The following is a 24,265-nucleotide window of genomic DNA, read 5'->3' as shown; positions in this document are numbered from 1 at the left end:
ATTCTTGTTTATTTTTTATTTTTAAAGAGTCGCCACCTAATTGATTTTAAGGTGAATTAGGGCACCTAATTATTAACTAAGGTAAAGCTAACTAACCTCTGTTAATAGTCTGCTTAATCAGTGTGATTCTAGGTAAGAGTTTTAATTATCCTAAATGGAAGGGGTTAGGCATCCTCTAGGATCCGTTAACTACGGTTTACCGGCCAAACTTAGGTTAATTAATTAAGGCTAAATGTAGTGTTTAGATTTTAGAAAATGGCTTACAACTATTGCTAAAGTTTTAAAGGAAAATAATGTTTGTTAAAATAAGATTTACAAAAAATACAATAATTTGTATAAAAGAAAAACTTTAAAGGCTACTTTAAAACAAACTTATAAATATAATTAAGGCTTTAAATGATAATGCTATTTTTTTTAAAAAAATAAGATTTGCAAAATATAATGATTTGCATATAAGTTAAAAAAAATTAAGAGAAGACCTAGCCAATTTAAACTGAATAAGTTATATTGTAGGAATATAGTGGTGTAGAAATCTAGACTTATTTTATAAATAGAATGCAAAAGGTGATGAGTCTTCTTTCTCTTTTTACTAACTTTATTTAACTATGCTCGGCTAAAAAATATGTATAATTGATTCAAACTTGGAGAGTTATTTATAAAATATACTCGAGTTTATACTTGCGTATTAGTGACGTTTTGAAATGTTTATGATAAAAATATGATTCCCTTTATTTAAAATATATAGTCATGCCATTTTGCAAATCAATTATTCCAAATACAATAAATATTAGACGTTATAAATAGTTTTAACATAAAAAGAAGAGAATAAAACTTATGGAATTAATCGTTAATTTCCTTACATTAACTACCCGTTATTAAAACTAAAACTCACTAATGTCGCTAAGGTTCATCTAAATTAGCAAAACAAAGTATTAGTCATACAAGTTAAATGCAAAAGATAAAATAGAAGAGCAAGTAAGCTAAATGGACTCAGCCCATTTCAAGGCTGCCATGATCATGATGTTATTGGGCTTCGGCCCAGTAATTCACGTTAGGGCCGCAGCCTGCTGCTGTATGGGCTTAGCCTAGAATATTTTTTTATCTGCTGCGGAAGTAGATTGACATGCGAGGAGATAATGTTGGGCCTTGGCCCAACACCGAATGCGGAAAAGGAGACAAGTCCCTCGGACTCGTATGCGGTGGTCATGCAAAAAAAAAAGGATTAGTATACACCATTCAAATTAGAGACAACGCATAGTAACAGCAAAGTATGCGTTATGCAGCCTTTGCAGTCCAGCAAGTAAGAGAATCAGTAGATAGTTATGGAGCCTTTGCAGCCCAGCAAAGAAACAAAGCAAGGTAAACAACATCCAAATTAGAAACTTTACACTAGTGAAAGAAACAATTTAAACCCACTGCTTTAGGAGAAGGGTTGAGTTGATAACTAGAACTTAGTTTACACTTAAAAGAATGCGAGGTATCACATTTATGTCTCAATATAAAGATATCATACAACCTCATCTAGCGAGAACTTTGACGTGGTTCAAACAGTGACGTAGCAAGTTTAAGGGATTTTTAAGAGAACCGAATCAGATATCAACTTGCTGTTATAACTGAAACAAACTGCTCAACTATACACTTAATATAAGATAAGAACAAACTGAGTTTGACTCTTTTAAGCATGTTGGAATATGAAAACTGGTTTTAGACAGCTTATACTATCCTCTAACAAACAAAATCTGCAACTATGCCAACATCCAATTGTAGGACATACGGTTCTTTTAACAGGATACACTCTCAATCATTAAAGCAAAATTATATTTTCCCCAGCTCCAGAAAAAAACACTTAAGAACAGCCACATCATCTCTACTGTATAAAGCAACTAAAACCAATATGAGCATGTTTGATTGGAGCATAATTCATCCAAGTTATCAGGTAATCGCGCTAAACAAACCCACACGTAAACCTGCTAAATGAGGAAGAATGGACTAACTAACGCATGGTCACGCTTAACCGAATGAAATAATCATATATGACCTATTGGATTAAACTAATCTAGGCACACCAAACAAATTTAAACTATTAAATAAAGTAGGAGAGCTTTGTTTGTCTGATTATAATCAGCATGTTTCACAGCCTACACATCGATTACGAAATATAGATAAAACAAAAATAAGAAAGGGAAGGGAGAATTACTTAACAGGATGGATAATAATCTATTCATTGTTATGCTAAGTCAAACTTAAGGTGATGAGACTCCGAATTACAAACAAAGAAAAAAAAACGCATAGCCAAATAAGTTTAGTTTTAGGGAGGGAGTTTCGCAATGAATGTTGGGCATGCCTATTGTAACAGTTCATTTAATTAGGTAGTTTTAGATTGCCACTTCAACCACATGTCCATTTCCCAATCCTTTTTTGAAAATGAACATTCAAATTTTAAACACTTAATTCGTAATTCAAGCCAGGGCAGGACCAACATTAGTAATTATAGCTAAGCCACATGTTAACTATCATTAATCCTAGAACAACATATATTGATTAATACTAACTAAATAATCACCTAAACTAACAGATACATGAAAAACAAACTATCAATCCTAAACTAACTAACACAGCAAGGACAAAATATCAACCTCAACTAACAAATACAGGACAAACAACTGCAAATAAACACAAAAACACATCTTAAACTAACACAGAAGCATATCTAACTAAACATAAGCCGAATCTAGTATATAAACACATAAACACCTCTTAAACTGCTAAAACTGAAATCAACTAAATAAAGAAGAGCTGTTCACCTTTTTCGAGTGCAGCGAACTGGATTTTAAGTCATCGATCTACACTCGAACACCACCAAATCCGAATTCGCGTGTGCTCGGATTCCAACAAATACCAAGAACAAAAACAGAAAGGGATTTAGTGTTTTAAGACGATATCCAGAAAATTAACAACTAATATTTTTAAAGGGGAATTTGAGCAGTTAGAGAACTCTTGTTTTAGGGGGTTTCAAACTTTAATTTCTAGGGGATTTCTGCGGCTAAAAGACCTCCCCTCCAAAAATGAACTTAGAGATGTATTTATAGGATGATTTGTAGGGTTTTTTGGGTTCGAAATTGGGCGGGACTTTTCATCTCGGGTTTCAAAAAACGAGTCCAATGGATCCGTCGAAATCAAACAGGTCTTCACGTGATTCGCTGCAGATTCGTGCCTGATGTGGACCGAATTCCTCTGGTTTTTTAGGATCCATTACATTTGAAGGCGAGAATGGGAAATGTCTTTCCCTGTCAACGACAGGAGGCTCAGATGAAGCAGGCGGCACGACAATTTTAGTGTGGAAATGGCAAGGCAAAATTGTGTAAGGTTAAAGGGGAGCTGGGATTTTAGCTGGAAAGGGAGAGAGAGAGCGAGTAGAGAGAGAGAAGAGAGAAGGGAGAGAAGGGAGGCGACTGAAGGGGAATAGAGACCATTTAGGGTTGAGTCTAATGAAATAAAAGGATGGGCCGGGTCAAACCGAATGGGGTAATGGGCTGGGTGAATAAAAAGTGGGCTGTTGAAACGAATGGGCTAAATTGAAACGAATTAGGCTTTTAGCCCAAATGATTTTAGGATTTAATTATGGACTGAATTAATACGGACTAAAATATTACCTAATATAAAATATGTAATTATTAGTGCTCAGATAATAAAATTTTATGAGATTGTAATAGTCGTGCAAAATATTTTCTAAAGTTCAACAGTGAATAACAAATATTATTTAACAGCGCGAAAATAAATGTGATGTGTGTGCATATGGTGGTAAAAATGCTGAAATGATTATAACGCGAATTATAATAATACCGGTGATAAAATAACAGTAATAATAATAATAATGATGATAATAATAATGATAATAATGATAATAGTAGTATTAGTAACAGTAATAAAATAAAGATAATAACAATAGTGACCGCAACAGGATAATGAACGCTAGTATTGATAAAAGCTAATAATTATAGTAAAAATATAAATACTTATTTTTTAAAATTACACAAAATTACTAGAAGCGTAAGTAGATATTTTGTAGGAAAGGCGGGACAAAATTGGGTGTCAACAGTCGCCTTTTCATTTACTTTCGGCTCGTATAACTTCACCGGTGACCTTTCAGTTTGTGCTGCAGTTACTCAGAGTGACCGGGGCGAAATGGTAAAAAGTTACCCTTCTTCTATCACAGCTTCTACTCTCTCGAGTTGGTCAGAAAGGATTGTCATTGGGATTTTATTTATCAAATCATTATTCCGCGGGAGAATGGTGATATTACCACCCCGAGGCCTGATTTTTTGAACGTGTACACCTATCCGTTTACACTCGGCTTAAATCTGACGATTGACCTGGTGATAATCGAAATGTGAAAATGTTACAACGTTTGCCTTGCTTAAGTCGGGGCATCAATGTGGAGAGTAGTGGCTTGTATCTAATTTTTGGCTAACGAGGCAAAATTACCTTTCACTTTAAGCCATCTAATTCGTCTTTATACTTCCAAATTTTTCCGAGGTGGTGTCATCACCCTCTCGAAGTGAGGCAAAACCTCGTTCATCACCAGTCTAGATGAAGACAACGACAGAGGTTGGATGAAAAGATTTGTTGCTGTTCCCACAATGGAAATTATTCTGGAAGAAGATATGCCTTTTTCGGAGGCGTGGAATTTGTCCTTGAGTACGTAACTCTTTCAAATTTATATATTGAATTATTTTGCGACTATCTCAAATCCATTGTTTCTTTTAGCTGCCAAATGGACCCTTGACACTTTTATGACCCTTCCCAACTGGGTTTAAGCAATTTTGGACATTTCGAGTTATTACTCTCAAACTTGGAAGGAGATGTCCAGAAACAGATGGAAAGCAAGTAATCATTGTAAATTTACTTACTCCTTCTACCTTCTTGTAAGATTATCATCTTTTACCTTACATAAGTTTATTTTGTTAGGTTTGCCCAAAGGAATCATTCGCCTGCGGGTGATTATGACCGATCTTGTTCTTGATCCGGCAGCTTCTGCTCACTGAATCACCCAAACAACAAAGAAGACGAAGAAGAAACAAACTTCTAGCTCTTCGACTCGAAAGTCGGTAGCCGCCGCTACCGCAACAATTGCAACCCTTCCTCTGAAAAAAAAGAGGAACTCCGAGGAAGGAAGTTCTTCCGGAGTTAATATCATAACCGAAGCTGAAGTTAGAGCTTCAAATAAACAACCTCCCCGCGCTTTTGATACCGTTATTGTAGAAGATAATGAAGAAATAGAAGATGATGATATGCTTACTAAAAGAGCAAGATCGGAAGCTGCCCTGAGACTCGGTCTCAAATGGATTAATGTCGACACCGAGTTCTGGTCCCGAAGATTTTGATCAACTCTTCGGTGATGTAGAAGCTACTATTGGATCCATCACCTTTGCTGGAGGTCCCAGTTTGCAGCCGGGTCTTCTAGAACTGCTCAAACTGGCATTCCTGCGAGGCTTTCTTCACCTACATCGGCTGCATGACCTCCTTGAGATCATGTTTCCTCTCGGGCTCGATTAGTTAACGTCTACCTGACCCAAAGTGTAGATCCGAACAAGGTTAGGATGGCTACTTTGACATTTCCTGAGGATATTAACTTCCTCTTGAGGCCTGTCAGGGTTCCTAATTACTTGAGGCTGCTGATCTTGGAATCAGGCAAGGAGAAATTGAGGGGAGCCTCGTGGAAATGCCTTTTCAACGAAGGCATTCATGCCACTGCTCGGGTATATTTTTCTTTTTACATTTTGTCACGTTTCTTTTCTTGACAATTTATCCGAAATAAATTTTGGTTTCATAACACTGAACAAGCCTAACTTAAATATATTGGTTTCGGAAAAGGGCCAAATATACTCATGTACTATCTGAAAAGGTCCAAATATACCCCTGCCATTATACTTTGGGTCCAAATATACCCCTGCCGTTATACTTTGAGTTGGAATATACCACTAGTGTTATACTTTGACACATATATACTCCTCATTTTAACGGAGAGACACGTGTCATCATCCTATTGATCTATTTTAAATTATCCCCTAATAAATTAAAATTGAACCCATAATCCGGTATCCAATTAAAATAAAAGCTCTGCTCGCTTCTTCATCTTTGATGCTAAGAAGAACATCAACATGATTCAGAGAAAGTCCTCGAAATTGGATAAAATTACGGAACTGCTCCCAACAACCTAATGAAACTGAAAAAGCGATGATGGACTTTTACACACAGGCAAGAAAAGCTTCCTGCATTGTCCTTTCGATTCTTCTGAGGATTCTACTTCTCAGTCACAACCATCTTCCTCTACTGTGCACCTTACTTTACCCAATAATTTAGCACAGTTGTTAAATAAGCATTCCAATAGTAGAAAACGGCACAAAAAGTCTGAATTTCGGGACTTTCTCTGAATCATGTTGATGTTCTTCTTAGCCATCAAAGATGAAGAAGGGAGCAGAGCTTTTATTTTAATTGGATACCGGATTATGTGTTCAATTTTAATTAATTAAGAGATAATTTAAAATAGATAATGACACGTGTCTTTTGTTAAAATGAGAGGATATATGTGTCAAAGTATAATACTAGACGTATATTCTGACTCAAAGTATAACGCAGGGATATATTTGGACCCAAAATATAACGAGGGATATATTTGACCTTTTCAATTGTAGAGGGGTATATTTGGCCGTTTTCCGTATTGGTTTTCGGTGTTATTAAACATGTAAATTTCGAAAAATGGATTAGAAAGGAAACCGACGCGAAATAAAAAGGCAAATGGAGTAATAAATAGAAAAAATAAAACAGCCTGTTTCTTATCTTGTTTACGGAGTATAGCTTACCACTGAAGGCAGGAGGGACTTCAAAAATGGTTGCACAATCTTCAATAGGTGAAGCAGCATTAGGCGGAGAGAAGCAAAATTCTGTGCTATCTTCAAACTGTTTAATTTCGCTACCCTTCTCAACCCCTCCACTCTTTAAACAACTCCCAAAATCAAATCCATCATCAAATGCCTTTCTTCATTTTCATAACTCTCTAGTCTCCACTGCTGACAAATGTCTCAATTTTCTGCATTCTTTTGTTGCCACTAACCCCATTTTCAACAAAATCATCTCTTCCTCTTCTCATTTCTGTCAGGTAAGCTTCTCTTCTCTCTTATTTCTCAGAATCTCATCATTTCTCTTCCAATTCACCTTTTTAATAATCCCTCCATCCCATATTAGTTGTCAACATTACTAAAATACTTGTGATTTAAAAAAAAAATTAATTATTTTTATCCCATTTTTCCCTTAATATTAATTGTAGTGCAATTTATTGGAATGATAACAACAACATACCCAGTATAGTCCCATAAGTGGGGTCTAGGCAAGGTAGACTGTACGTACCTTCAGAGTTAGAGATAAGGATAAGGTAGTAATTTTTTTTTTTTTATTAAGGGGCAGAAATGTGACAATTTTTGTGGACGGAGGGTATTTTCTAATACAGCTAATAATATAATGCAACATTTTAAACCCCGTATGTTAAGCGTTGTATAAGATGAAATGGGGAGGGAGTATATAGATGTGTGTGTGTAAAAAGATGATATTTGTGATTTTGCTTCGTATTTTTGTTGGAATGTGGGTACACTGTAAATAAGTATCATATTAAAAAAGGAGATAGTTGCTGAATTAGGGACTTAGGGTAGAATCAATTAAAGCAAAGGGGAATCTGTTAAAGGCTAAAGCTGCATACTTTAATGCTTTAGCTTTGGAGCTGGACTAATATACGAATTGGTAATTTTTTTCACTAGGTTTTGTTCGATCTTAGTTGAATACCAGCATCAGTTTACCATAAGTGTACATGAACACTTATCGTATGGTTGCTGGTTAGAGATATGCAAGTATTAGTAATACAAGAATTAGTTATGCCGAGTTTACTTATTCATGTATTAGTTATTCCATCTTCTACCCTGCAAATATTACATAGATTCCCTCAAAATTTATACATGTATTAGTTATGGGAGATGATAAGCTGTTAACCAAACACTGTACTTCGTGTTGCTGAATTTTATACATAGCAACTAAATGCTACCAAACATGGCATTACTTATACTGAATTAATACATGAATAATTCACTTCCTAAGAAGCAACCAAACGACCCATTATAGAGCAATCTATCAGCTGTGACCAAGAAAGTTAAATTCGTTAGTAAATGGCTTGCTTAAGTATCACACTGGTTGGATACATATAGCATACTCTAATCTTATCTACAGGCATGAAGCCTTGAGCTGGCTTTGTGAAATAGTTAACTTTTTCAATCGAAGTCAAGATGGATGTATATCGAACGGCTTGATTCTAAGAGTTGCTCATATTTTCATCAAGAATAGTTGGAAGTGTGATACTTAATGTAAAGAAATTCGAGTATTTGTCGCAAAAGATGAAATCTTTTATAGATGTATTGGTTTATGTTACTCAAGGGATTGTAAGGAATTAACATTGAACAGTATAGATTCACTCCTACCGTGAATGTTACCTTTTTTTTTTTTTTAAAAAAAAGAATCTTAGTTTGGCTGTAAGAGCTGGGAGGAATTTTTTTGTTAAATGTGCATTCTCTCAGTGCTTTTGTTGGCTTCATTGGACATCTCCGTCAAAGCAATTTTCAATTCTCCTTTCAAAGTGAAAAAAAGGTTATAATTGCTAATGTGGATTCTGTATACATCTGAGAAACCTTTACAATCGGGCCACTGGCTATATGCCACCACCTGTTTATATCAAGTTGATTCATTGCTTTTTGAAGAGAAGGTTAGGGGCTTGAGAGCAACTATCGAGAAACTAAATTGAGAATTGAAAAGCACCCAAGGATGTGATCTAGTGGTCAATGAAGTGGGTGCAAACCATGAAGATTAGGGTTCAAAATCCAACAAAAACAAAAAACATACTAGTTGGTTTCTCCAATTTGCCTAAAACTTTAGTGAACAGTGTTACCCGGTGCCCGTGATGGTGTCATATAGTAGGTCTTCAGTGGAATAGTGTGCGCAAGGTGTCACTATCATCATCAAGAAAAAAATAAAATATGACAATTGAAAAGAAAACAATGAAGGCTATTCAGATTGACTATGTAGTTAATGTGACTTAATTTCATGGTTAGTTTCTCTTGATGGAAGATACTCATTTCTCCGAGCATCCATAATACATGTCCAAAGTTCTTACCAGTAGCCAAATCTTAATGGAGGAACAATTTAAAATTACCGATACATAACCTTCTGGTTTACTTATTTTTGTCTAACCCCAATTTTTAGAAAAGTGCAATTGAATCTTGAAATACTCAACCTATTGCAAGTTCCCGTCAATTTGCAAATTCCCAACTCCAGGGCTGATTCCTCATGTGAATACATGTGAGTTGCATGGCAGAATCTCTAAGTAATCTGATGAAATGTTACATTCATTGTTCTTGAAGTTTCTAAGTTTTTCTCATGCAAATATTCTAATTCTTGGTTTCTCCATGTCCCTTCCTTTTCTTACATAACTATTTTTTCTCTTGACTTATTCAAGAAATGATAAGTTTCTCGGCTTGTTTAATTGCGTTTTATCTGTTTATTAATTTGAGTATCCTCAACTGAATTTACTTCCAGGTACAGTGCAGGACTTACCAGAACTTGGGTAATCTGTCCCATCACAATTTTGCGGCTGTCTTGCCTGGTGATGCAGTTGCAGGAATTGTTGTTGCAAATGGAGTTATAAACTTCTTGAACATCTACAATTCATTACTGGTTTGCAGGCTTGTTTTAACCTGGTTTCCAAACGCTCCTCCTGCAATTGTCAGTCCCCTCAGGTATGCTTTATAGTTCAGCAATATCTATGATTCAATGACTTGCTAATCAATTAAAGCAATGACAACATTGCGTACTGGGGGTATATATGCTAACGGAAGAAATTGATAAAGTTCTAAATAGTGATTCAAGACTTAGTCCTCATAATTCAAGCATCCAAATGTATCCTAGTCCTCATAATTCAAGCATCCAAATGTATCATCCTCCTCTTACTTCAATGGAACTGATAACTAAATTATCCATCAAGAAAAAGGGGAAAAGAGAAGACACTAATAACTAAATTTCTATCGGTAGCTCGAGTGCGTTTATTGTTATTTTATTTTACTTTCGAGACAATAACAATGTGATTGGTCTTCTGTTTGTGGCTTTGAATTGTGAATCAGATTTGTGTGTTTGGGGGGGTTTATGTCTTCGGTGTTATATAAAAAATCCTCTAGGACCTTATCAAAAGAAATAATAATAGTAATCCACAGGAATCCTTGGGCAGATTGCGTGTACTTCTTGCCCAGTGAAAGTGGCAAGAATGTGAACTTTTACAAGCAAATCAACTGCAATTAGCAGAGCTCCGTTGACCCGCTTCTTTATTATGATATTATGGGTCAACATCATGGAAAGTATTTAGAAAAGCTGAGCTGTGTGTTCTTCTCATATGCTATTTCTAAAATTTGAGCATTCATACAGGTTATAAACTGTGGATATTGTAGTTTTCAGAACTTGATTACCTTTTTTATTCGTATTTTGTTTGAACAAAAACCACTTAGAGAACCTGGTGTCTGTCAGCGAATATTGCAGAGTCAAATTACTAATATACGTCTATATATAGATCAGTTGTGAGTGAAATTGTGAAATGCATGCATTGTTAAAATGTTGTATTCCTTTTCAGCACTCTATGTGACCCATACTTGAACATATTCCGTGGGCTTATTCCACCACTTGGAGGGACTCTGGATCTTTCGCCTATATTGGCATTTCTTGTTTTGAATGCCTTCACTAGCACTGCATCTGCACTTCCTGCTGAACTTCCATCCACAACTGCGAGAGCATCATCAGATACTCCACCTCGTGCACCGATATTTCATCTAACTACATCGCAGAAGAAATGGATGAGGAGACTTGCTGGAAACAACTCAAAGACTGCTGATGGTGAAAGCTAAGCTGGTTTCTGCTCATCATTGATATATTCAGGAAATGCTCGAGCGCTAAGCATTCTCTGTTTGACACTACACTTTGACATTAAAATGTAAATTCGCTGTTGTGCTACAAATCGGTTTTGTTTTCCATGTAAACCAGAAAGCTTTTCATCACTCTATAATGTAAAGATTTCGTCAGTTCAGTATCTTCTATATCTAAAAGAGAGGAGATACTAATGATCTTTGGCTCTTAGTACAGCATTACTGAATACCTAATGATAAACAATTAAACATTCTCCTCTTCCTTTTGGATAGAATGTAATATTACATTATGTCACCATCATGTGAATATATTTTTGATGGAGGCTCCAACACCTAGTAGATGATGTGAATCACGTCGTTTAGAATATTTTCTATTTAGTTCTTCCACAGAAAGGTATAGCTAATTTTCTGTAGGTTACAACACTATTTCATTTGGTAGACGGTAAGTACTGTAGGTTACAGGCTTACAACATCATACCAATTCATTTTGGTTACATCATGTCTAGTGGATGCAATGGGAATCTGGGTCCAGCCTAAATAAGATAAGTAGGTAACCAATATGTATTTAGCAGGCGTTTGGCCATGAAAACCAAATATTTTTCAGTTTATTTGGAATTTTGAAGTTGGGTTGAAGATGGAGTTGTGTTGGTTATAGTTTTTGCAATTTGTTTGTTAGGTGTTTTCCATATTCCAAATGCAACTTCAAGTTGTATTTTGGAAATGTCATGGCCAAATGTTGATTTCAAATAAAGTGAAAAAAAATTCCGGAAAAAAAGTGAAAAATTCTCATGGTCAAACGGGTCCTAATAGATTCAAATAGATTCATAAACTGCAACTACTATAGTTTTCTACTTATGTGCACCCAAGTATGTGGCAGCGGTTAATGAAGTGAGTGAAAATCATGGGAGACTAGAGCTCAAAACCCCAACAAAAACAAAAAAAAAGAGCAGTATGTTATTTCCTCCCGGACATAGTTGGTGGGAGGTAGCAGGTACGTGGTGAAATAGCGTGCACAAGATAATCCAAGACCACCGTTATAAAAAAAATACAATTTTCCACTAATGCTTTGTAAAAATAGAGAGCACCATGAGAGATTCCTTGTTCATGCGGCCAGAATCAGATGCCAAACTACACAACACCACTTGCATATAATACATATCTAGTTCTTTTCCCCCTTTTTCCAATGCCTTCTTCATTTCCATACACCACACATTATTGATCAACAGAACCCGAAAGAAGCTGCTTTTCATTCCTTATCTTCCAAAAGAATATGAACCTTTTCACTTTCTGGAAATATCCTCAATGAAAATGGTTACTATTTCTCTCCTTTTTCCCTAGAGTGGTCACCTCTTTTTTCTCCATTTTTTAGAGGAAGGTACTAAAGGGTAACTTTTAATGCAAAAGATAACAAGGGATGGGCAAAAAGAAGATTCTTACCAAGCGGAAAAAAAAAAAAAAAAGACTTTGAAGACTCTGGAAATTAAGACAAGTTAATAACCAATGCCCCTATCAAAGGTCTAAGTTGAGGAAGCATTTTGTGACTAGAAAAAAAAAAAACTGTATTCAAATGGAGCAGGAATATTTAAGCAGGAGAGGCAGGTTTCCTAGAAATGAAAGAAGGTTTTTGGCCATAGGTATTGGACTTCTGGCTGTTGTCTCTCCTCTATACATTGACAGTAGAAAAAACACTACTGAAGAAGAACAAACCATCAACTTCCTTCCCTATCTTCCACTGCTTCTCTTGATCACTGTCATCATGGGCATAAGTATTTCTCATCCATTGGCTCGGTTCTCATCGTATGATCACAGGCTTCTAGCGATAGGTCTTACAGTTGTTGCCATACTCTCACCTCTGTACATCGACAGGCGAAAGTTAGTCGATCCAGAGCTTGAAGAGCAATCACTTGGCGTCTCTTCTTACTTGCCATTGCTCATGTTTTTTATCATCATCGCCATTGCTATGTCATGCTACTTGGACCAGAGCTTTTCCAGGTTCGATCCTTACTGGATTCACAGGGTTGGTGGTTCTTCCACTGGGATTCTCATTCTTCTCCTTGTTCTTGCATTTGTTTTGAAGTTTAAAGCTCTCTAGAATGAATAACGAAGGGGCTAAAGATATGCACCTTGTATGCTTCTTTTGTAGTGTTCATATGTGGTTTGAAAAGGGGAAAAAGGAGTTTTTTGACTAAAGCATTAACAAATATTGAACTAAAACCAACTCAAGACTTGATTTTACCATTGCCGTTCTTTACCTCAAGGAAACGAGCAACCCCGTAATAGATGGTTGCTATACCCATATATAATTAAAATGTTACCCATCCCCCTCAATACAGAACTGGTTAGTCTAGTAGTAGAATTGACAGATCGACAAAGACATAATTGCACTTGGAATGAGCACCAAGCAGATCATGATGACTTGAAGAATGATTTAGCAATAAGGAGATACTTGTTATAGTAATCAACTCAATGCAATCTATGATCAGAAAGAAACAAGCTACAACGTTGAGGACAAGAAAGGTATTGCTATAAGGCCAGATTTTGGCAGCCATTTTCATTCTAGTTATCATGTATAACCTGTAAAGTAAAATCTAACTCAAAAATAAGGAAGAAGAGGCTGCTCCAAAAGAAAAGATTACAACAAAAAAGACAATTTCTATTTGTTCCAATGGGTGTAATACTGTGCATTGAGGAATCTTTAGATGCATCATGAATCATAATGGTCGTTCATGAATTGGAAGACTGTTGGTGAATGCTTCAACAGAACTTCCATGCCATCAAACCTGCTAATCTTATCAAATATCGGAGTCATACTCAATCCAATGATCTGCACTACAGTGTTTGAGTGACCATTTATGAATACATCTGTTATCTGCAAGAAAAAGCAAAATTTTGCAAATTGTCAAACATTCTGATTCTTTAATATCATCCCAGTTCTACGCTCAGTGAAACTGCAGAAAAGAGAGTCAACTATGACAGGGACATTATATCAGAGAGGATCAGACGACAGTGAAAATGAAGAACGCACAATAGAGAACTGGAATACTGGATGAGGTAAGAAATGATGCATGACAAGTTCCGCTCATAGAACTACCACCTTTCTTATCTGTTCCGCATCCCTTTCACTTTTTAGGGATATCAGATGTATCATAATAGCACAAAGTGGCCATTGGCCAAACTGATACTGACCAACTAGTTGGAACAGAAACCCAGGCAGAAAGAGCCATTAAATTTAGTGAATTCAGAAGGTAGTGCCACTAATTGAAAAAATACTAGAATTCCCCGTAACCATATCTTGTTATATAGTTATAGCAAACAGTAGTGTATTGCATGGATATGAACCAAGAAAACGATAATGTGCATGAAACAGGTAAACACTTGACCATGCCAAAAACGAAATTGAAAAACTCATCAGCCATTGGGTTGCCAAGGCATACCTGTGTACATCCAAAAAGTTTGAGTAGCTTGAGCGACAAGCAGCTGTCCACAATCAGTCCTAGCTCTTCGTCACTTATTCTGCGACACCATGATAGGTCCAAATGCAGTAACTTTCTCGAACTGTTGGCTAGTGAGAAGGCAGTGATAGTGCTAACCTGTAAAAGATCTCCGCCAGTCACTAACAAAGTTAACTATATGCCTTTCCCCTGCTCTTTAACAATCCCAGAATGAATTGCTCTCTCTCTCTCTCTCTCTCTTTCTCTTTCTACAGAGATAATGATGCTACTTCAATCTTACTCATCTATTAATTTATTTATTAACCTAAGAGTCCAGGCTAACCTTCTTTTAAGAATAAATAATAAAAAAAAAAGTCCAAACAATGTCCAGGCTAACTAACACAATTATATTGTAAAAGACCACACGAGCAAAATGCTTGGCATATTAACAACCTCAATAAAAATAAGATACACATCATATCCTAGTTACTATAACTTATAGCTAAAAGTAGGGGGCAGGGGCAGGCAAATTGCAACACAACGCAAAATAATGAAGAAGCTTATCATCAGACTCTTAAATGCAGGTCAACAGCTAAATCTTGGGTACAACTCAGGAATCTAAAACTACTCTGTAACTCTACACAGAAATGTACTAAGAAACGAGCAATATCATTGGGTTTAATAAGCATATTTGAGAGAGGAATAGATACTCCTGCACGATTATGTATACCTTAGAGCAATTATTCAGTGAAAGTTCCTCCAAACATGCTCCAGAAGCTTCAAGAAATGCAGCAATACCTTCATCACTAACATGCAAAGTGTATATTAGATTGGAACTTGCACAACAAGGAAACCGCAAAATGATGGTGCCAACAGAATTTAGTTTATCATTATTAAATGCCTCAATCAGAAAAAATTACATAAAAGCTCTCCTATGTCGGAAACAAAACACAGTTGCTGTCTACTGGTGCATTATGAAAATATAGGCAGCAACTCTTCAATTAATCCATTGCAATAACAGATTAGATATAACATGATCATAATGACATTTTACTTGGAATAGTCATCATCATGCTGATTATTTAAGGCATAAAGAGTCATCTATCAAGGAGTCAATTCACCAGCTATAACCATAATAGCGGAATGAAAATTACTAGTTCACTCATGGTATATGTTACTAAAAAAGGGGAGCAAATAAACCGCAAAGTGGCATATAGAATCAAAATGGGAACAAATAACAGTCAACATCACTTACAATGTTAAGTGGTAATTATTCTACTTTAGTTGGAGGATATGACATTAAGTCTGATATGGAGGCATAATATGGTCAACTTAACAATTAAGTCTAGGGACCACTCACTTGCACCTCTATCCACTGAAAAATGATAAGTGTCTCTCACTTTAAATCATCATTGATCGCAAGAAAGTCTAAAAGCAATTGCTTAAAACATAGGATAATGATGAGTGCTAATCTCATTTCGCAGGGGAGTGTCAGAACAAAAAACTAACTAGGTTGATGCCTGACTCCTGAATCTTCTGACGTCTTTCCTAAACCTTGTTAATTGGTCATATACCGGTATGTTTATTTTAACTTAACTGACTAATGCACGTTTATGATCTTACTGTACAAAATAACAACCTACTCAACCCTTCATCTAAAACAAGTTGATCCCAATTCGTTGAAACTTTTCCAGATGTCCTCATTTCAATATCCACGACAGCATGCACCAAGGGAAAGGGTTCCTTTTTTTCTTCCTTTTTAGTTGTTTCTGACGCCCCTGGCAGCTAAACCTTACCTCTAGCACCTCCTTTAACGTGAAAAGTGCAGAAGAATAGTAAAGTCCAGTTTCTCTGAAGAACCTTTAAAGATGCTTCCAATATTGACAAAAGAAAAGGACAAAGACCACAATCCACAAACATGTAATTACAGAAGTAAATTGAAGGCCACCACATGAAAATACATCTTTGTTTTGTTCAGGTATAGAAGTACCATCTCAAAGCTGCCTCTCATATTTATGTTTATTCCTTTTAGGGGTGTGGGGACAGCAAGAACTTGATTTGTGCTGACTCACTAAAATCTCGCCGACAAAATCTTAGTGAAAGAGCCATCATAATTGTCATCAAATATAGTAGCATAATTGAACGTTTCAAGAAGCAAACTGGATATCAGGACCAAACCTGAAACTATTACGGCAAAATTTGAGTTTTCGGATTGATCGACAACCATTGGCGAGAAATTGTAGTCCCACATCTGTCAAATTACTCAAGTTGGAAATATTTAATGAATGCAAGTTAGCACATGTATCTCCAATGAACTTCAGGGACTGATCTGTCAGATTCCTGCATCCAGAGCACATCAGGTTAAAAGACTAAATTAAATGCAAATGCTATGAGCATTTAAAACATTTAATTCTTCACCAACTGTGCCATCGGAAATCAAGAAGTGGAAGTAATATTTACTTACTCACAATCGGAAATATCAAGCTCTTTTAAATTTTGACCACGTGCTGCAAGTAACTCGCTTACAAACTGATCACATACACTATGAATTCCACCTACTGACAACACTTCCAAATGCTCCAACTTCTCCAGTGCAGGTAATATAAGTATTGCATCTATGCTCTGGCACTCATCTATATAGAGCTCCTTGAGAATTGATCCCAATAAGTTGGCCACAATATCAATACCAGTGTGGCTCAAAAGGGAGCACTGACCCAAATCAATGGATTGCAGAGAAGGTGCTGATGTAACAAGTATTTCCAGCGCTCTATCAGACATCCGACTAGCACCCCTCAGTGACAAGATGGCTAAATTAGGTAAGCTATTTGAAGACGGAGCAATGGTTGTACCCAACACGTGATCAAGTGCGGGTTGTCCGCAGAGATCTAGTTGAAGCACCTGCTTCCAAGCCATAAAGGTATAAGAATCATATCAGCTTCCAGAATCATCAAATAAAGTAATAGCAGTAGTAGTAGTAACGACAGCAGTAACAATAATTGTCTATATAATATCAGCTCCCAGAGACAAGGTAGAAAACGAAGGTAGAGAATATTATGCCGTCTGATAAAACAATATTAGTGAAAATAAAGGCTTACTTAGAGATGCACGAGTTCACATTTTTAAATTTATCAGTAAGTATGAGGACTTGAACTTAAAAACTTCTATCAAAATCATGATATACATGTGTTATGAGGACTTGAACTTGAAAACTTCTATCAAAATCATGATATACATGTGTTATGAGGACTTGAACTTGAATCATGATATACATGTGTAGAAGTATATACATTATTGGTTTCGGGTTACCAAGCTACATAAGACATGCTTTTTTTTTGATAACCGTGGTGTTCGGGCCAGCTTGCGCGCACCTCGACTAAATTCACGGGATACTTGTCACGTCCCACCAGCAACAAGTACCAGGTAACTCTGTTCACCAAAGCTAAGACAGATGGGAAGAAATCACCTAGTACTTTTGTCTCTGCTCGGATTTGAATCTGAGATCATGGTTCTCAACCCAGTTCATTGACTACTAGGACACACCCTTGGGTGCCATAAGACATGCTTTTCTTGATTTAATTTATCTCCAATTAAGAAGTAGTAAGAAATAATGAAAAGTCTCTCTCTACCCCGAAAAAAGAAGAATAATGGAGTATAATAAGGCATTAGTTCACATGGAAAAAATACACGACCAACTCTATTAGTGTCCACTAGCAAGATTCAACTTCATAAGGTTCAACCAACCACTTCAGCAACTAAGCTAACTTCTTCATTGTATTTTTCTTTTCATCTCTTGAAATTTACTCCGGCATCCATGTTGCAGTATGAATTCGGCATTACTGGGAGAAGAAAGTATAAAACTTGACTGAGGCAGTAGCCTAGGTCAACTCTTGAGCACTCTCAGGAGGAAGTCACGAAAGAGTTTCTCTAATAAAGGACAAGGCCAGCTCATCTGGACCCTAATACATTTGCTAAAGAAGAGGATGAGGAAAAAATGCAGGACTACCCAATGAATAAAGGTATTATTAAATACGTATTAGACGGGCTTCCCATATAGATAATACAGAATAAGCTATACCCTAATACATTTGCTAAAGAAGAGGATGAGGAAAAAATGCAGGACTACCCAATGAATAAAGGTATTATTAAATACGTATTAGACGGGCTTCCCATATAGATAATACAGAATAAGCTATTGAAAACACCTTAGCTAAAGATCTTACGCCCTCTTCCCTCTGTCATTCCCACACGTCAGAACAAATATAAGGAATTTTATGAATCTATACATAACAAAGTATTTCTGGAAACAGGAGTACCAACCATCTAAGACAAAAGTATATACCAAACCATGTAACTCAGTTTAAAGCAGAAGTAAAAGCTCAGAAAGTATTCCTCTTCTTATTTATTTATTTATTTTTTTGATAAACGAAAATCCCCGAGGGTTAGTGGCGCATGGTATAAAACTCCATGGATAATTGGCCCACCCCTCCCCCCTTCACAAAGCTCAGCTAATATTAATCATGCAAATGGAACCAAATGCCTGCTCCTCTAGAGGAGTTCATACCTTGCTGATGAGTTGTCAGCTAACTCTCTCAATTCAAATGATTTCTAGCCAGCCACAAAGACTGCCTTCCTTTCTATTTGGTTGATAATGAAACTAGAAAAGCTAGATAACTTGATTTATATTTCTAGTCGCCATACACTAGGCTTAAGTTACTGTGAGAATCAAATCACTAATTCTGCTTTCAAGTGACAGTAAATGAGAGGGTTTTCTGGCATAGTAAGTGAAATCTGTATGGAAGGTGGTAATTCAGAGAAAGAAGGTCCAATTTTCGATTTTTGGTAATGCGTGTTTTAAGTAGAAGTCTGAAAGGATCAGTGAAAGGAGAGTGAGGATTGGTCAGAGAATGATAAAAAATGGTTTGGGGTCTGCCAAAATTTGAGAGAGATGTTAGACATTCATTCTCCACCCAACTTGTCCCTACTAATTAAGCTTCTCAAACTTTCCCAAAAAAATTCCTTACGAAACTCTGTTAATTTTATGTGCTACATTTTGATCTATCGTGTCATTCTCCCAAAAACTAAACCTAGGGTATCTAAATTGTCTGTGTTTAGGCACCAGAATCCCATTCAGTCTCACTAGACATTCGTTCTTTTCATGAGAACTAAACTTATCCTGCCATACTTGACTTATCCAAACACCCGTACACTTTTAAGGTGCTTATGCATAGTTCCAACTTTCGATTAACAACAACAACATACCCAATGAAATCCCACAAAGTAGGGTCTGGGGAGGGTAGAGAGTACGCAGACCTTACCCCTACCTTGGGAGGTAGGGAGGCTGTTTCCAGTAGACCCTCGGCACATCCAACTTTCGATTAACTAACTGAAAAACAAAATTAATGAAATAAGGCTTACTTAGACATTGCACAACAGCTCACACTTACAAAATTTACCAGAAACAATGAAGACATCAACTTGAAAATTTCTAGCAAAATCATATCAGCAGGAAGTAACAAAACCCCAAAAGTGTGGGTTATATGTCTTTGATTTTGGGTTACCAAGAGCTACACACATGCTTCTCTCCATTTATCTCCTTTTGGGAAGTACTTTATGTATTAATACCTCTATCTACCCCCACAAGGAATAATAACGGAGTATAATAAGGTTAATTGTTCAGATGAAAAACCACAGGGCCGACTCTTTTAGTGTCCACAAAAACAGATACGCCCTCATAAGGTCCAACAAACCATTTCACCAAGAAGCTAACTACTTCACTGAAATTGTACTACGGTTATCCATGTTGCAAAAGTAATATTGGATTGTTGGGAGAAGAAAGTACAAAAATTGACTGATGCAGTGGCCCTGTCTAGGAATAAAGTTTTAATGCTTTAGCATTCTCAGGAGGAAGTCACCAATAATTTGCTCTAACAATCTGCATAAAGAACAAAGGCAAGCTTGCCAGGACGAAAACACTGGCTAAAGAAGAGGATGATGAAAGAATGTAGAAATAGAGAAAAGTCACAGGATGGTGACCAGAAGTCAGGTTGAAGTTGCTCCCTCCTTTCCCAGTGAATAAAGGTATTATAACATATGCCCCAAAGTACTCCATAAAGAAAGACAAAACAACCTACTGAAAACACCTCCCCTAAAGGTCTGCTGTCCTCTTCTTTCTGCCATCCCCAAACCTTGAAACAAATAGAATACATTTATAACAAAGTTTTTGAGACAACAGCATAGGAACCATCCAAACAAAAGTATATACTCAACAGAAAACGCAATTAAAAGCAAAGTAAAGCTCGGCAAATGTTTATCATCGGATGGCACTATTCTGTTGTCATTCTACTTACATGCTTTGTTATCCCTCTACCAACACTTTGTGCTAAACGTGGGAAGAGAAGTTCATATGTCCACTGGTAAGAAACTCTCCACGCTAAGAATTATCTACTGTGCTCCAATCATCCAACTGTATAATACTACAAATCACACTCTAGCTCTATCTTCTAGTACCCTAATCATAATTTGGCAGAAACAGTTCAGAGAATAATATATGTCACATTAACAAAAAACAAGTAAACTAAAATTTAAAAAGAAGAAGCATAGATTACCATCAAGTTTCTTCTATCAAAGTCTCTAAATGAGTCGCAAAACTGCTTTTCTGTTAACCATGAACAGTCCTTTATACGAATTTGAGTTGGTGATCCTTGAACAAGAAGGTCCAACATATGAGAACTCATTTTCCTAGAATTGCAGAGCAGTTCAGTCAATCTTTGCCTCAAGATATCAGGGACACCTTGGAGAGAAACTATTGCTTCAGCATTTTCTGCAAGGGCTTTCAGGGAAAGATCTAGCAGTGAAGGAATCACACGAGGAAACTCTTTATTCTCAGGATTTTGAGCTGCTTCCCATCTAACCAATTTCTCACCCTTTTGTTTAGGTATACGCTCCTTAATCCTCTTCAATGCAGTAGAAAACGGATCGGGGGTGTTCCCTAGATCTTTAAGAGTTTCCAAAGTTGGCAATTTCTTTTCCTGAGCAGAAGAGCCTTCACGGGAAGCATCATAGCGCGCAAAGTGAGGAGCCTTTTCCCTTAATGCAATTGCTTGTCTTGATACATTTTCAGCGATCGACCTTTTTCTATCTTCGACCTCGGACAAGGTAGCGGGGGTAAGGTCTGCGTATACCCCACCCTCCCCAGACCCCACTTGAGGGATCACACTGGGTGTGTTGTTGTTGACATTTTCAATTGGTAACACATCAACATTTTGTCTATGCTGGATGGATCCTAACTGTGGCACTGTTGCAACAGCCTCCTGCTGCTGCTGCTGCCTGTGTTGCAAGTCCAACCAAAAGTTGTCAACCTTAGCCTTCCCCTTTTCTTCTCTGGTGTATCTTTTCTCACCACCCAATTGATTACTTCCACCAATATCCTGGTCTTTCTTCATCACTCCCAACTCAAGTGTGACATTTCCAAAGGTATCATAAGGCATTATTTCCTCAATTTGCTTTGCCTTTCCCCTGTTCACTCTTTCCTCCCGGCGGTCACTCTCATCAGACCTAATTTCATTTAATTCAACAGTCCTCTGATTATACTCCTGCAAACCAACTAAAGTACTCCCATCACCTGCTTCCAGAGCTGGAATATTAAGATCAAAACCCAATTCATTGCCACCATTAGCACTCCCTAAGTTCCCATTGTGAGACTCTTCAGGTACACTTGAAAGTCCACCTTCTTGACACCCAACAACGAATTCTCCAGCACCCATTGCTCCATTCTTGATCCCTCCCCCTTCCAAAATGTCCATGTTACCTATATGCCCAATACTTTCATCAAGTTTTTCGGAAACCATGACTTGGCTTGTACCTTCTAAATGCTCATCAACCTTAACCTTTTCTAAAGCAACATTCTCATTAATGAATTTGTGAAAACGAAAAACTTCATCAGCAAGCCTAGCCTTTTTAACCACTGAGTTCCCTTCCACTCCCACACTAACCCTCTTCATCCCAATCCCCCCACCCAAATTCAAACCCTCCCCACTTCTTTGATTCCTATCCAATGGCATCATCCCAATCCCCCCACTCAAATTCAAACCCTCCCCACTTCTTTGATTCCTATCCAATGGCATCATCTCAATCACCTCACTGAAATTCAAACCCTCCGCAATTCTTTGATTCCTACTCAACGCTGCCATCTCAATCCCATCACTCAAATTCAAACCCTCCCCATTTCTTTGGTTCCTATCCAATGGCTCCATCGCAATCCCATAACTCGAATTCAAACCCTCCCTAATTCTTTGATTCCTACTCAACGGCGGTATCTCAATCCCATAACTCAAATTCAAACTATCCCCATTTCTTTGGTTCCTATCCAACGGCGCCATCTCAATCCCATCACTCAAATCCAAACCCTCCCCACTTCTTTGGTTCCTACCCAATGGCTCCATTCCAACTCCAAAACTCAAATTCAAACCCTCCCCATTTCTTTGATTCCTATCCAATGGCTCCATTCCAACTCCATAACTCAAATTCAAACCTTTCCACTTTCTTTGATTCTCACTCAACGGCTCCAACCCAATCCCATAACTCAAATTCAAACCATCCCCATTTCTTTGATTCCTGTCCAATGGTTCCAACCCAATCCCATAACTCAAATTCAAACCATCCCCATTTCTTTGGTTCCTATTCAATGGCTCCATCCAAATCCCATCACTCAAATTCATACCCTGCCCATTTCTTTGATTCCCATCAAATGGCTCCATTCTAAACCACCCCACAAACTCAAAAATCCAAAACCCAAAACCCCAGGAAGAATTCAAAGGCTTTTGATCAGATAAAAAGTACAGTAACAAAGAAACAAAAAAAAAAAAATCTCAATTCAAACTCACACAAAAAAGAATCAAGAGACTATAGAGAATCAAGAAAATCATACAAAAAGGATGATGTTGGTGTATTATCACAAGGGGTTGGACAAAAGGGGGTATTTATATAGTGGAGAAGTAGTTAAAGTGTGAACAATTATTTGTGATATAATCTGTAGATTCTATAACAAACAATTGTCATTTGACCAAAGACTATTAATGTGTAGCAACGTTGCTGATAATTCTTGATTGATGAATAAAGTTTTATACATATCGACAAAAACTATAAATGTACAAATCATTTTTCTCAGAAAGGAAAAAAGGTCATCTTCCATTGCTAGAACATGCGCGTTGAGACACCACTTTGCTGCCTTGGTATATATACGTTTTTGTTGTACGTACCTAGTACTATTTAATTACCCTATTTAATTACCCCCTAAATACGAAACGTGTTCAAATTTCTTTACAATAAATTTTCAAAGATTGAGATTTTTATTGGTCCTATAAAAGTGACTAGAGTAACTTGGGGTTGGGGGGTGGGGGGTTTAGGAGCATGTAATTATGTGTGTATATAGTGTTACTAGATAATATCACGAGCGTATAACCACGTATACATATTATGTCCGGAAATTTTCAAGAAAAAAATTGAGAGTGGTTGGAGCCAAATCAGAAAGTCAAAATCACGAATCAGTTAGTGAAGCCAGATCAGTAAGTCAAAGATCATAAATAATTTAACTTTTTAAGCACATTACATTAGATTCGGTTTTGGAATTATGTGTAACAATAATATGTATTACGTCAGAAGATGAACTCAATTTTCATGAAGAAAATAATGTTTTCGCATTTGTCATTTTAGTAAATTTATCTATAGAAGGAACATTAGACACAAATCTAAAGTGGGGATCTTATGTTTATTAACTGAATCGAGTTTAGAAAAATGTATCAAACTATCACATTTTAATTGATTTGAATCTTT

The 24,265-nt window shown here is 36.8% G+C and overlaps 3 protein-coding genes across 4 annotated transcripts; 2 read left to right on the top strand and 1 right to left on the bottom strand.

Moving 5' to 3' along the window:
• The first annotated feature begins 6,782 nt into the window (after positions 1 to 6,782).
• Positions 6,783 to 11,298, top strand: LOC132635988 (ylmG homolog protein 2, chloroplastic). The gene is made up of 3 exons (XM_060352610.1): positions 6,783 to 7,159; positions 9,634 to 9,833; positions 10,715 to 11,298. Exons 1-3 carry the CDS (start codon positions 6,890 to 6,892, stop codon positions 10,983 to 10,985), a joined length of 741 nt encoding a protein of 246 aa, XP_060208593.1. The 5' UTR covers positions 6,783 to 6,889; the 3' UTR covers positions 10,986 to 11,298.
• A 753-nt stretch (positions 11,299 to 12,051) lies between these two features.
• Positions 12,052 to 13,136, top strand: LOC132635989 (uncharacterized). The gene has a single exon (XM_060352611.1). It carries the CDS (start codon positions 12,571 to 12,573, stop codon positions 13,093 to 13,095), a length of 525 nt encoding a protein of 174 aa, XP_060208594.1. The 5' UTR covers positions 12,052 to 12,570; the 3' UTR covers positions 13,096 to 13,136.
• Positions 13,137 to 13,430: 294 nt separating this feature from the next.
• On the bottom strand, positions 13,431 to 23,697 carry LOC132635987 (uncharacterized). 2 transcript variants are annotated; one of them, XM_060352608.1, is made up of 6 exons: positions 21,040 to 23,681; positions 16,899 to 17,332; positions 16,613 to 16,774; positions 15,165 to 15,240; positions 14,438 to 14,593; positions 13,431 to 13,872 (listed from the first exon to the last, which is right to left on the bottom strand). In XM_060352608.1, exons 1-6 carry the CDS (start codon positions 23,188 to 23,190, stop codon positions 13,708 to 13,710), a joined length of 3,144 nt encoding a protein of 1,047 aa, XP_060208591.1. In that variant the 5' UTR covers positions 23,191 to 23,681; the 3' UTR covers positions 13,431 to 13,707. The 2 variants fall into 2 exon arrangements, with proteins under 2 accessions (XP_060208591.1, XP_060208592.1); XM_060352609.1 differs by lacking the exons at positions 13,431 to 13,872; positions 14,438 to 14,593; positions 15,165 to 15,240 and having other exon boundaries at positions 16,645 to 16,774; positions 16,903 to 17,332; positions 21,040 to 23,697.
• Between the last annotated feature and the right edge of the window lie 568 nt (positions 23,698 to 24,265).

Source organism: Lycium barbarum, chromosome 4 (assembly GCF_019175385.1).
Source record: "Lycium barbarum isolate Lr01 chromosome 4, ASM1917538v2, whole genome shotgun sequence".
NCBI lineage: Eukaryota > Viridiplantae > Streptophyta > Magnoliopsida > Solanales > Solanaceae > Lycium > Lycium barbarum.
Note: the sequence above shows the minus strand (reverse complement) of the source record. Positions and strands in the feature narration are given on the sequence as shown.